The 12,898-nt window shown below is 44.4% G+C and overlaps 1 protein-coding gene across 3 annotated transcripts; it reads right to left on the bottom strand.

Moving 5' to 3' along the window:
• Positions 1 to 210: 210 nt before the first annotated feature.
• LOC6610016 (organic cation transporter protein) lies at positions 211 to 5,769 on the bottom strand. Of its 3 annotated transcripts, none has more exons than XM_002034600.2 (4): positions 5,679 to 5,769; positions 2,273 to 2,678; positions 1,921 to 2,064; positions 211 to 1,858 (listed from the first exon to the last, which is right to left on the bottom strand). In XM_002034600.2, exons 2-4 carry the CDS (start codon positions 2,665 to 2,667, stop codon positions 889 to 891), a joined length of 1,509 nt encoding a protein of 502 aa, XP_002034636.1. In that variant the 5' UTR covers positions 2,668 to 2,678; positions 5,679 to 5,769; the 3' UTR covers positions 211 to 888. The 3 variants fall into 3 exon arrangements, with proteins under 3 accessions (XP_002034636.1, XP_032571802.1, XP_032571803.1); XM_032715911.1 differs by lacking the exon at positions 5,679 to 5,769 and adding an exon at positions 3,739 to 3,917; XM_032715912.1 differs by lacking the exon at positions 5,679 to 5,769 and adding an exon at positions 2,770 to 2,855.
• Positions 5,770 to 12,898: the final 7,129 nt, after the last annotated feature.

The following is a 12,898-nucleotide window of genomic DNA, read 5'->3' as shown; positions in this document are numbered from 1 at the left end:
GTTGACAATGAATATTAACCTTGAGTGGTGCCTCAGCCGGTTTTTGCCTGGCCAAGGTCATCTCATCCCATCGCGATGGCAGAGGATGTGGACGCGGAGATGGTGTGATGAGATGGTTGCCGATAATTGCCATGGGCATCGACTGGAGTCGACCTAATGGAAACGCGGTGAATGTCATTCGCGGTGATGTGTGTAATCGATTCTGCAGAGTTGTTTTATTAAATGAAATGCTAAAATGCAATTTATTCGATTCAAAATTACATTGCATGGGTTTTAAACTATTAACGTAACAACCGAATAAATGTTTCATACATTTGATCTGATGGTACAGATTTTACTTATAGCGACAGCTGATACAAATATTCCAGATTGACAACCTCGCGTTTGCCCACAGAAACCTTATGAGATGCACTTCGGTCCGGAGAAACAGTTCCCACTTCTGCTTGAATTCTACTATAAAATTTAATTGTTCTTAGCTGCTATCGATTGGGTTCACATGCGAAGCTTGCATTCCCCCCAGTCACTTGGCGGGTCTGCCAGTTAGCTATTTGGCTGCTTTGCACCTCGACATTAAGGCAGTTGGAGAACCGCTACGATTGAGACTGGATTCAGACTGCTAACCCAGTTTTAATAATCACGAAGTGGAAGTTACTCCGCGGTAATTACCTTTTGCATTCGCTAGATTTTTCAATTTTTTTTTTGCTTTTCCCATTTTGTTGGAGGCACGAACGGCAGTTTAGCTTTTCGGTGACTGACATATCGCATCGTATAAATCTCAACTTAAGTCGAAATTTAATAATTTTAGAGCCCAGGCAATAGGAGTTTAGCTGGGCTCGAAAATTTTAAATTTTCGCCTTGCTACACCGATGCAGCACTGAAAGAAAAGCCCTATGCCTGAGTCTTATTTTTACGCCCGAATGTCTCTCCGTCCTCCAGTGTTTCCGGTAGTGGAGTTCCTCGTGTCTCCGGCAAGAAAATTGTGCCAAGCATTGCCAGAATGGAGAAAATTCCAAAGATGAGGGGCGCCACCCACAGACCGTATGCAGCCAGATCGACGATGAGCGGGGCCACAATGGAGCCTATTCGTCCGACCATCGAGCAGAGACCAACTCCACTGGAACGCACAACAGTGGGAAAGAGCTCTCCGCCGTACAAGTAGACATTCGGAAAGGTGATTGATGCTCCAAAAAGTCCAATGGTGGCGCAGGTCACACGCACAACCTCTGCCTGAGTGGAAAGGCAGGCCAATAGGATCAAGCCCAAAGCACTGCATCCATTGGAAAGAAGCAGGGTCTTCTTGCGTCCGAGGTACTTGGTCATGATCGCACAGAGGCAGGTGCCTGGAATGCCCACTCCGGCGGCGATTGCGTTGCTGATGAAGATGTTGCCGCCCAGCGCCGAGACATACTGAGCGGTGCCGTAGTAGACCATGCAAACCACAAGCCAATTGTTGGCCATGAATATGGTCTTAATCCGCATATAGGGTGTCCGGAATAGGTCCACGACGGTGCCCTTTTTGACCGGCTGGCGGGCTGCCAGTGCCGCATATGCAGTTTCGATCTCCGGCCGAATCGTTTCCGTCGGAGCCCTATTGCACTTGGCGATCTTCTCCAAAATCTTTATAGACTTGTCCAGCTTGCCGGTGGTAAAGAGCCAGCGTGGCGACTCGGGGACCAGCCAAATGTAGATCACGAACACGACCGAGAAAATGGTGATGCTGAACTGGAAATAGCGCCATTCTCGAATAAAGTAGGCGAACAGGGCCAGGGAAGCGTGGCCGATGTTGAAGGGGATTTGGTAGAGAATGGCTACCATTTCGCGCTTTTGGGGTCCCACGATTTCCATCAGCAAGACGAAACTGCGGATGGGATAAGTTATTTACATGACTGGGAATCTCTGAGGCAGTGCCTTTTAACCCACCTGGTGGTCATCGTTCCCGCCGTGGCCACAGCCACCAGGAACCTAAAGAAGCAGTAGAACCAGTAGTAGGGGGATACGCAGACGATGAGGCCAGTGATCAGTTGCATGAAGCAGCACGTCAGGAAGGCAGGGCGTCGTCCATACCTGGGAATTGACAATGAAAAATTCAATAGTAGGCGGACAAACTCCAAAACAGAACAATTGTTTTAAAACTAATAAAACGGTGTTTGCTAATTGTCCACCAGTTAACATAGTGGTTTAACTAGTAAACCAGCGAAAGCTCTCTTTTACCGACTTGCTTTCAGGTTTAGTTTACCATAGGAAAACTTATTAATAATCTTGAGATACTCACCGATCAGCGAACATGCCAAACAGAATACTGCCGAACAAGATGCCCAGCATGACGATACTTTGGGACAAGCTGGCCAGCCGTTTGCTCTCGCAGGTGAGATCCCACTCAGTTATAATGGTGGACTTAAAGACGCTAGTGTCGAACTCGGTCTCGGAGCATTCGTCACTGCAGGGATCCGTGACGTTCTCCGTCTTGCAGGATAACGGCGTCGGTGCTGCGAGGAAAATGTGACCCAGGGTGTGCCATCCCGTGCCAAATTTGCACAGTAGAACGATGAAGAAAAAGAACAACTGGTAGCGCCGGAAGTCGCCAATCTGCGAGATTATCGGATCACCTGTCTTGGGGACGGGTTTCAGTGGCTTTGGAGCCTTTGGATCCTGCGGTCGATCGGCCATGTTGCTGAAAACTAAAGATTTTTGCCTGTCAGTCAAAAAAAGTGTATTTTTTGTGTGTTTGTAAAATATTCTAAATTTGTTTTTTTCAGTGCAGAGGCCTACCAAGCCGACTGGTTTCTTAGTGGGTGGACTTTCTCAAATATTTGCCGGCCTCAGCGCAAATTGGACATATCGACCGGTGCGGCTCAGTGCAGACTGGCGTGAATTATGGAAGCCGGGCAGATGGAGATTTTGTTTGCGACCGGCCACCAGAGAACCGGTTTCCGCGGAGAGAGAGCTCCAGTCTGTGGCAGCGTGACAAGTTGGAGCTCAAAGACATAGCAGTCGGCGGAGCTGGGGGCATTAGCACTTGCCCGCTTGTATCCACCGCCAAAATGGCATTTGGAAATAGAAATAGGAGTACGGCCTCCATGCGCCGCTGCAGTTTGTCAGCCCAAAAGGCCAAGAGACTGGGGCTAAGACGCTAAACTTTTACTCTTTAAGTAGGTAAATGAAGTCGGCTGCCTGGTTAATTGAAGGAAGGTGCGCCCGGGGACCCGGCCCGATGATGCTGGGATCTAGCTGGCAGATTAAGCCATTGTCTGCCCGCAGATAACCGAACGAGCCCCAGTTACCCATTAAGATGGCTTAATTAAGGAAGCACTGCCTCAGTGAAAGTTGAACCGGAGAGAGAGAGACGAAGGTCTGAGATTTCTGGTCGGAGATTCCCGCACAAGTTCGCACGGCAACGACAACCTGTCTGGCGAAGGCATTTGGCGCAATCGTCAGTGACTAGCAAAATGTCACAACAATTGCAAATAAATTATATATGCAAATTGTCTGGCCAATGAATGTGGAATAACCATTGACAAAACGCAGCGTTATAATACGATCGCCACATGCTAAACCTGGCAAGACACAAAGCACCCACTTGGGAGCTAAACAAATGCACACTGTTTAAAGCAATGCCCATTGTCTGCATTCATGACATTTGAATGATGTCCTGCTCATTTCAACGACACTTTGCGATTAACATATGTTACCTCATTTATATAATATATCTTTAGGCCCTGTGAGACAAAAAGCACTTACCTAAAGAGCCGATTTAAATGGCGATCAGAACCAATTCTATTTGTAATTAGTAATCGGAACTTTCCGGGGGCTTGTCTACCGCCCGAATTATATAACGCAGCAAGTTGATTGATAACACTATGTTCGCAATCTCGCACTTTTTGAACTACGTCTGGTGGGCTTCGACGCTCTACTATCAATGGCAGAAAAATCTCATCTTGTCTCGCCGGATGAGAAAAGCAACTGAGATGGCGATAAAGCCGTGTGTACTTAATCCCAGATGATAAGAGGCGTTCGACAAGCGTCGCGAATATGACAAATAATGCCAAATGCCCTGAACTTCTGGCCAACTTGTGCGAGATAATATGTACATATTGTTTACCTGCAGAAAGCCTTTGGGCCAATGTTAATCATATAATCAGTTAAGCAGCACACATTCAGCTTAGCCTACCTCGTAGCTCCTGTATTCCAAATTAAGTTATTTTTTCATAGAGATGTCTCGCCGTGAGTCGATAGCTGATCACAATGAAATCCAAACATAATCACGCAGTGTTCAGCAGTTTAGCACGCGTTTATGAAACTTGGAAATGTTTGGTTTATCCATTAAATTGGAAATCCAAATATCAATAAAGCGAGTCGCATTGTTGACTTATTTGGCATGACGATAATTGAGTTTAATTTTACTAATCTTTTTAGTTCCCAAACGTTTCTTATAGATACAAACTTTTTTCGTTTTGTTCAAATGAACTTGTTATTATGTGAAGGTAATAAATTATCTTCAGAATAGACATTTAACTGACGCGTGGTTAATTTTTAAAAGTTTATTGATGTAGTTAAAAGTTGCCAGCTAAGTAATATAAGTTTTATTGAAATTTAATTTGCAAATTTTAACGAGGTGTTACACGTTTTGTACAAATAAGTTACATGTTGTTTTGATGTTGAGAATTCCACCAAATATTTACCATACCTTGAACTAATATAATTAAGTAACTTATTTAAATCTGAAACTAAAATTTCAAGGCCCAGCCGATATGCCGTGCAATTGCCAAACTAAATCCATTTAAATGGCCCCGTTTAATATTTACATTTGGTGGGCTGACAAGTGTTCTAAGCCGATTTCAGTGCCCCGAATGGGCCGGCAGCCGGACTGTTTGGGCCAGATATTTTCCAGGGCATATATATATGGCCCGGCAACGCTCCAATTAGCACACAAAAGGATTACAGGGGAAATGCCAAATTTCTGGCGCTGCACAGAGAAGCACTTGGCAAGGCCAACAAATGGTTTGGGCCGGCTTTGGAGCGCTTTGCGGTTTTTCTTCCATAATTGCCGGACAGGCTAGGCCAGGCCAGTACCGAGCTGAACTGAAGTGGACAGTGGTCGAGTGGACGAGGATTGCGAGAAATCCACTTGAGGGCCAGCGAGCAAATCAAGCAGCAGGCATTTAATTTCAAACTGCCCCCTCATCCAAACACACCATGGTGCAATCAAAATATTTTATAGGTTGGCCATAAAGAAATTCATAAAGCGAACGGCAGCAGCAGCAGCATCAGCAGCAACTGCAACTCTGCCAATTCATACGAAAATTGCTAACTCAGCGCTCACATATATCATTTTTATGCGCGGCCACGCCCCTTTCAGCTCGTAGTAAATTGACAAATGCAGCGCGCCAAGTCTGTGAGATGTCTTTGCCACTATTTAAGGTCTTTCACGAGGGGATCGAGGTGAAGGTGGAGTTGGAGCTGGAGCTGGATGCTGCATGGCAATGAAAAAGCGCACCGAAAACTATGAGCAACGCTTAGCGAAATAAAAGTGCTTGTAATATGTAGTTAAAATCCAAGTAAGGCGATTAATGCGATATCACGGCGACTGGAAAATGCTCTCTCATATGAACCCATTAATTATCTCAAAAATGTGAAAATATATAAATGTTAGGTAGAGAAATTTCACGCCGAAAACTTACCTGTTCTATGACTAGCTCCTTTCTGGATCAGCACTTCACACCTGCCAAGTGTTCGCTACCAACTGCGAAAAATCAATATACTCACCTTACTTTATAAATGGAAAAATTGCCAAACCACCCTTGAAGCAGAAACACACCTTAAACTGCATGTTTACTTATCGAGCATCTGCCTGTCTGTCTCACTGCAATTAGCTACCTGAGTGAAGGGAAATTCATTAAAGTGTTTGAAAGTAATAAAGTGCCTGTTTCATTCAATAGAATTATAAAAGTATAGTATGCCACACCATATGATTAATAACATGGATACTGGTACACTTTTTGGATCTTCCTCTATAACATCTACTTTAGCTTATTAGCTACGATTGCTAAAATGCCCAGCCTGAGATTGCAGGGTATGCGTTGTGAGAAGAAGCAGCTAGAAACAAAGAGCCGCGTCAACGGTTTTGGCTCTGGTTGCCTTGGCTTTTTACCCCGTCCTCTGTAATCGCCCCTTAGTTCTTCTCTAAATCCTCTTTGATTAAGTGCTCAGTCTTTTATGTGGAGATTTTTTAATCGTTACCTCGTCCTCCCAGCAACGAGGAGGACCACAGTCCGCAGTCCGGAGTCCGAAGGGCGTCCATGTGACCATGCCCCGTAGATTAATCGCTAATCTGTCCCTAGAGGGCGTACTGACATTTTTAAAAACTGCGCACTGCCCAGCAGAGCCAAGGAAGCTGCCTCATGGCTGTCCACTTCATCCCGGGCCATTTGAAGATGTCTTTGGTTTTTATTGTCGGACGGCACTTGGGCACTTCCATCATTCCCATACCCATACCCATTCCCATTCTCGTTCTCGTTTCTTTTGAGGATCCGTAGGACTCGCATTCGGACCACGATTCGCACCTCTTATTCAGTGCCTTTTCAGCCGCCCTTTTTGGCTTTATAAATAAATTAATAAATTTTAGCCAGCATTAATTATTGTGCTGCTTGGTCGGGTGCGCAGATTAATGTTTTAATTTCGCTAGCCTAGGCTTCGATTAATTTATGCGCGCCCTGTTTGCAATTTGTGCGCCTTTTTTGAGTAATTTCGCCTGGCCGGGGGCGATAAAGTGCATTAACATGGAATGCGGCTGCCGCTGCGGGCAGCTAAAATTGTTAATTTCGAAGCATAATAAAACGCGGCGATATGTTGCAGTTTCGTTGCCGAGCCCCTTTCAATTTACACTGGACGAACTAGCCGGTCGTCCTAATGTGTGTCACATAAATCAGCGGACGGCTCATCCACTGCGGCTGCCCATTTCGGGGGTTTCGGGGCTAGGGATTAATCCCAGAAGCTGGTGGGGATAATGATGAGCGGTCTGCCAACACTTCACAGATTGATGAGTGAGCTGATCATTAGTTGCAGGCCGACTAGGTCTTTGCTGCTTAATCGGTTGAATACTTCGTTAAGACCAACTTAAATTCAGTTTTTTTATCGCACTTTTATCGCACTCATTTATACACTAATCACTTTCAGGAAAAGTATTATGTTAACCATTAAACAATTTATATTTAATGAGCTTGATACCTATGAAGAACCATTTATCCAGCTTACTAGATATGGAAGTAGGACTACTATTTCAGTGTTCCTAGAAACTTTTAGTTTTTCAACGTACATATGTAGGTATCGGCTCTAATGAATTTGATGGCCAGTTGCCTCGTCGAGCCTTGTGTTACCTGATTTAAGCGAGACGGGCACGCAAATCGAGGCGTTTAATTTCCGCCGCCGACAGCCGTTCTCACCGCAGCCTGTCAGTCAGCTGGGCAGCTGTCATAATACCGCTCAGCGAACCACCACCCACGACCGCCGATGACCTCCGACCTGCGACCCAGGAGTACTGATTCTCGGGGCTGTGGCAACAGCAACCTCTTGGATGGCAGTAGACCAGAAGGTAAATAAACCCCTTGTCAGGGCCGCAGCTTTATGCATAATTAGCTTTTGCCGAGCGAAACTATGGCTCCGTGCGAATGTTGCGAAGTTTTAATTTATGCCTAAGATGGCGGGAGGAATCGGTTATAGTTTGCCGTTCAGTTTGCTCTACAAACTGCATATGCAAACATATTTTAATTTAAGGTTGTGTTTACATGCCGCTCTGTGGCACGCTTCAAGTCACACAACACGGCAGCAGGAAGCACTACTACAGCAACAGAAACAATAATAAGGACAGGACCTAGGACAACGGAAATAACAGGATCAGCAAGACCACCCAACACTCGGCTACAAAAAGAAATCCCACAGCAGTTTTGTACTAGTTCGATAGAGCTCAGATGTTAAAGCAATTATCAATATAATTTAAATTACCCAAACTGTGTAGTACTTTTCTAACTGTCAATGAAGAATCGTTTATATTTTCTAAACCTTTAGCTTGTTGATCAGTGTTCTTGGTTCGAGGCCGTAAACGCATTCAGTGCATTATCGCCAGTGCCATATCAGACACAAACATAAATGCAAACAATAATATTTGCTTAAAATTGGCTCCGCCCTGGACACGAGGGGCACCAACCGATATCGGGGGCGGGATTGCCGATGGCAAAAGAAATAAGGGGCAACATGTGCTTTACATGAGAGAGCGGACTGGAGTTGAGCCACAGGACGACATGTTTGCTGTTCAATCAGTCGTTCAGTTTATGGATCCCTCGAATCCCGATTCCCCCGATAGTCCACCCTATATGCTGCATACTGCATGCTGTATGCTGCACTCCGAGTGTGCAACTTCACAGCCTTGTTTACTCTCCAGTTTGTTTTCGCTGCTGCTGCTGCTCGGCACACTCTGCATTGCGTATACGCCGCGTTTGCTGTGGCTGCCCATTTTGCACCTGACATTTTTGCACTGCCTTTGCTTTGGAGCTGCAGCAGAACTTTATGCAAATGCAGCCAAATATTTTGAATGGCCCCAAAACGCTTGCCACTTCTTCCCATACGTGAGTGCGGGCCCCACCTCTCTTTGGTTTTGTGTAGCGAAAAGTGTACCTACATACATGTCCGCTTGCAACAAAGAAACCAGTTCAAGTGCCAAGGCCTATTGTTGGTCTCAGCAAAGGAGTTCATTTCGCCGTTTTTAAGCAGAAATTTAATTTTTATGTGAGAAATTAAAGAACACATAACTTAAAGTAATAACAGATGTATTTTGGGTAAACTTCAGTGACTAACTATATTATATTATATTTCTAACTATATTTATATTATGAATCCAGTTATTTAAGATAAGCCAGAGCTGTTAAAACGCATTAAATTATTTTTATTGAGTACATACATACGCTTTAATAGTATATAATAATGAATTCATGCATCTTATAAACTTATTTGCTGTTCCAAATGAAATCTCTCTACAGGGCGATAATTGTTTGCAGCTTTTCTGTTTTCCATAAATAGGTGCTCCTCTGACAAGAAATTGGCGGAGAGCGGTACAGAGCACGGATGGCAAAGTGCCCAACAATGATTTAATCCCTTGTTCGGGCAAAATGCATTTTAATTACGCGCACACAGCGAGCAGTGCACTTTAGCATACTTAACAGGGCCACTTGGTGAGATTTTACGGCTCCTGGATGCCGGCACTCTAACTAGTCTCCTTTTCGGTGGCTGCGGGATTTTAAAATGCACATCATAAATGCATTCATTTGTGACACTTGATGTAATTTGTTAGTGCGGTAATTACATAAAAGTGCAATGGCCAAACAATCACACACTTAAAAGCCTTTCCCCGGGGAAAGGCAGAGGAAATGGGGATGGAGCAGGGAGCAGATTGGGAGCACTTCCGGTGCATGCGTGTGTGCGAAATCGCATTAAAATTAATGTAATTTACAACAATGACCATTAACTTAAATTAGCGATGAAATGCAGTGGCTTCTCCCAAAGGGGCGTGGCTGGGCTGTAGCGCGTCGGTGGCGTAGGGATATTCCCGCACATGTCCTTGCGGCATGTGTGGCATGCAGTCACGTGCATTGCAGTCCGGCATTTTGGCCAGTGTCCCGTTGTCGTTGTCTGGTCAGTCAGCAGCCTTTGTTTTCAAACAGGCGCCAAGGAAACAAATCATTTGCACACACACACAATGGAGTCCTGTCCCTGCCCCCATTCGACCCCTCCCCCGCCGTTGCCATGGCCAACAAATTAACGACCATAAAGCGATTTTCAGCGGGCGGCAGTCGTCGTGGGAAGGGGGAAATTTACGAGCCAGTTCGCAGTGTCTACGGCCACCCCAAAAATTATAGCGTACATAAATTGTTAAATGCGAAATCCTTTGATTTTAATTACGCTGAGAATTTTTATTGCCAGACATGCGGATGCCGAACTCGGACTTTTTCAGCATTTTCCAGCTTCCGGTGCTCCCGCCTTTGGCCGAAGATACTTTCCTCTAGACGGGCAAATTAATTTTAATTGTGGTTTGGCTGACGTAATTAATTGCAAGTAAAAGAAAAAGGAAGAGAAAAGAAATTCATCTAAAATATTCGGCGTGCTTGACGGCCTATCAAAACAAATCAAATGAAACGCATATTTCTGCTTCAATTAATGGAATTAATTGAAATTTAATGAACTTAATTGTTATGCGGCGGCCGTAAGCCTACCTTACCTTTTCACTTGTGGGCCTGACTCGGTTTACACGGGAAATATGCAAAACGGTGAAGCGGAAATGGCAATGGCTTCCAAAAATGGCGGCGAATCGAAATCAAAGGCGGCGGCAAAGTACTCAAAGCATTTCCTGTGCTGAAAATTTAATAAAGTCCCCTTCGAGGCGCAAAGACAAAATGGCCACGCGCCTGTCAACGATTCCCACAGGAATCTCTTGGCAAGACTCCTCTTTTAGCCCCTCTGCTCTCAGCTCGCCCGGTTGCCGTGGCATCTTTTTGCCAGGACCCTTGCCAGGACCTCCATCGCCCCGCTAAAAATATATGTAGCTTTCCCTCGGGTCGCAGGCATTTTTCAATTTCTTGTGATTTTTAGTATGGCCCAGCAAATGACAAAGTCTCAACATTTTAACAACGTATTATGGCTAAGCAGGATAATAACACTTGGACTTCCTTTCCGTCCTGCGCGAGTGTATGTGTGACAGTATCTGTGTACCGAAAGTGTACTGCCAAGTGTGTGTGTGCAAGTGCAAACAAAGCTGAAATAAAGATACTTCCGGGCCGTGACCAGTGACAAGCACTTTAGTTGCGGCCAGCGGACAATGGAATCGGATCTGGGACCCCAAACGATTGGAGCTGGGAACTCGGAGGATTTTCAGCGTAAATTCCCAAGGAATTTGGCCAGCAATTTATTCGGAAATTTACAAGATTTTTGGGAGACCAGAATATCTAAGCAATTTGTATTATACACTAAATTTGCTGGTTAAAGTGTAATGTAATTTTTAGCTAAGCCTTAGAAGAAAAAAATTAGTCTCCAAAATGGGGCTAATTTTATTTTTTTAAAAATTAGAAAAAACATACAGTATAAACCTAAGCAGTAATAATGCATTTTTTAGAAAAAATAAATCAAAATTTTGATTAGGCGAACACAAGAAATTAAAAGAATTTCTTGTTCTTAGCGCCCCGACCATTTTCTAATTTGTTGATTTTTCGCAAAGTTCATTGCTTGGCTCCTTTGCGCTTAACTTTTGTTTGGGCTAGCGGAATTCCTAGACGCCAACTTGAGTTGGCCCGACCGTTTGTTTGAGTTGGCCGGAGTGTGTGAGTTTTTTCTTCTCGAGCGCTTTTTTTATGAGCTGCCACGAGGATGCAGGACTTTGCTGGTCAACACTACACAAATTGTTGATGTGACCGGGTCCCGTGTCCTTTGTGTGTGTTTGTTGTTGTGCGTCATCATCTTCTTCTGCTCCTAGTGGTTGTTTGTTGCTGGCTCGTTCATCGTGTTTGCACCATAAATCGCTTCCGTTTATGTTTTAGAGCCACACAATGGCATGGCCAAGTTAGTGGCTGCGGGAGCGGAAGAAGGCGGCCAAAAGAGGAGCCATCGTCCTGATCACTAGCGTAAACAATAAAGTTTAAAACAACTAAGCAAGATACAAAATGTTCTACGGAATTTCATTTTGGACGGATGCAGTGAAAAAGTCAGAACACTCTTTTGCGCACATATGTAATAAATTTGTTCTTTACAATATTTATCTTAATTTAACAAATTGTATATATCCACTGTTGTTTTATATATCAAAAATAAATTACACATTCTTAAAGACAGGAAATTTCCTGGAACTTGGCAGTTTGGGACCTAATAACTATTATTATCCACCATTTTTTGATAGTCGAAGGTTAAGTTTAATTTTGGACTCCCAAATTGCCCTCAGTTAGTTTCAGTGTGATTCATTTTGCCTTTTGTCCTGGATCTCTATGTGTGTGCTTTATAGCCATGGCTCGCTTCACGCTCTTGACCATGTGACCAGCTAGCCGTGTCAGTCATTTTGAGCGCCGTTCCGCTTTTGTGCCCCCGGAGAAGAACAAATCTCATCTTTGTGTTTGCCCCATCTCAGCTCCCCTCTCGCTCACACCTCCTGCACCGTCTCGCTTGCTCGCATTATCATTGTCCACGCCCTGGACCGGCATAAAATAAGTTAGTCCTGGGCAAACGTCCTGTCCCCGGACACGCAATGGCCCAGCTCATGTTGACTTTTCCTATTTTAAGTCCGTTTATTTCTTTTACACTTGCTCCATCTTTGCGCTCCCCCCGCCGCGTCCCCTTCGCCATTCTCTGACCTTTGCCCGTTGTTGTAGTTGGTGGAAAAGTTTTCCACTCGCCTGCCAAGTGCCAGGAAGCAGAGCAGCGGGAACAATGCCGTGAAAAACTGCGTAGTGCATTCGCTTAGCGAAAACTTTTAATGATCCAAGGCCTTGGAGATGGGTTTGATACTAAACCGGATCACAAATAGCATCTGCATTATAAAGGAAGCTAAGTGCAAGCGACCAATTAATCACATTTGACGGACCGCATATAGTTTTTTCAAATAATTTAGAAGCACAACTCTTTCTTGTTCAACGTACTCTGTTAAAAGATTCTTTTTATTTGCAATGTTATGGGAATAATGCCAACGAAGTATGACTAAATATGTCCTTAAAGCGCCATATCGAACATCTTTATATGCTCGACCCAGTTTTTACTTATATGAAGCTTATTCCTGGTTTTCCATTGCCTCGTTCTTATCGCCTCTTATGACGATGGCTTTTAATGTCTTTTTGGGGCTAGGATCGTAAGCCACTTCTATCTGCGCCGTGTT

This window comes from Drosophila sechellia, chromosome 2R (assembly GCF_004382195.2).
Source record: "Drosophila sechellia strain sech25 chromosome 2R, ASM438219v1, whole genome shotgun sequence".
In the NCBI taxonomy this organism is placed as follows: Eukaryota; Metazoa; Arthropoda; class Insecta; order Diptera; family Drosophilidae; genus Drosophila; species Drosophila sechellia.
The sequence above is the reverse complement of the archived record's forward strand: the minus strand, read 5'-3'. Positions and strand labels throughout refer to the sequence as shown.

Coding starts and splice junctions, on each gene's coding strand:
- LOC6610016 (XM_002034600.2), bottom strand. CDS start 2,667: ATGGCCGATCGACCGCAGGATCCAAAGGCTCCAAAGCCACTGAAACCC. Junction 2,065..2,272: donor TTTGGCATGTTCGCTGATCG/GTGAGTATCTCA, acceptor GTCAATTCCCAG/GTATGGACGACGCCCTGCCT. Junction 1,859..1,920: donor GCGGGAACGATGACCACCAG/GTGGGTTAAAAG, acceptor TCCCATCCGCAG/TTTCGTCTTGCTGATGGAAA.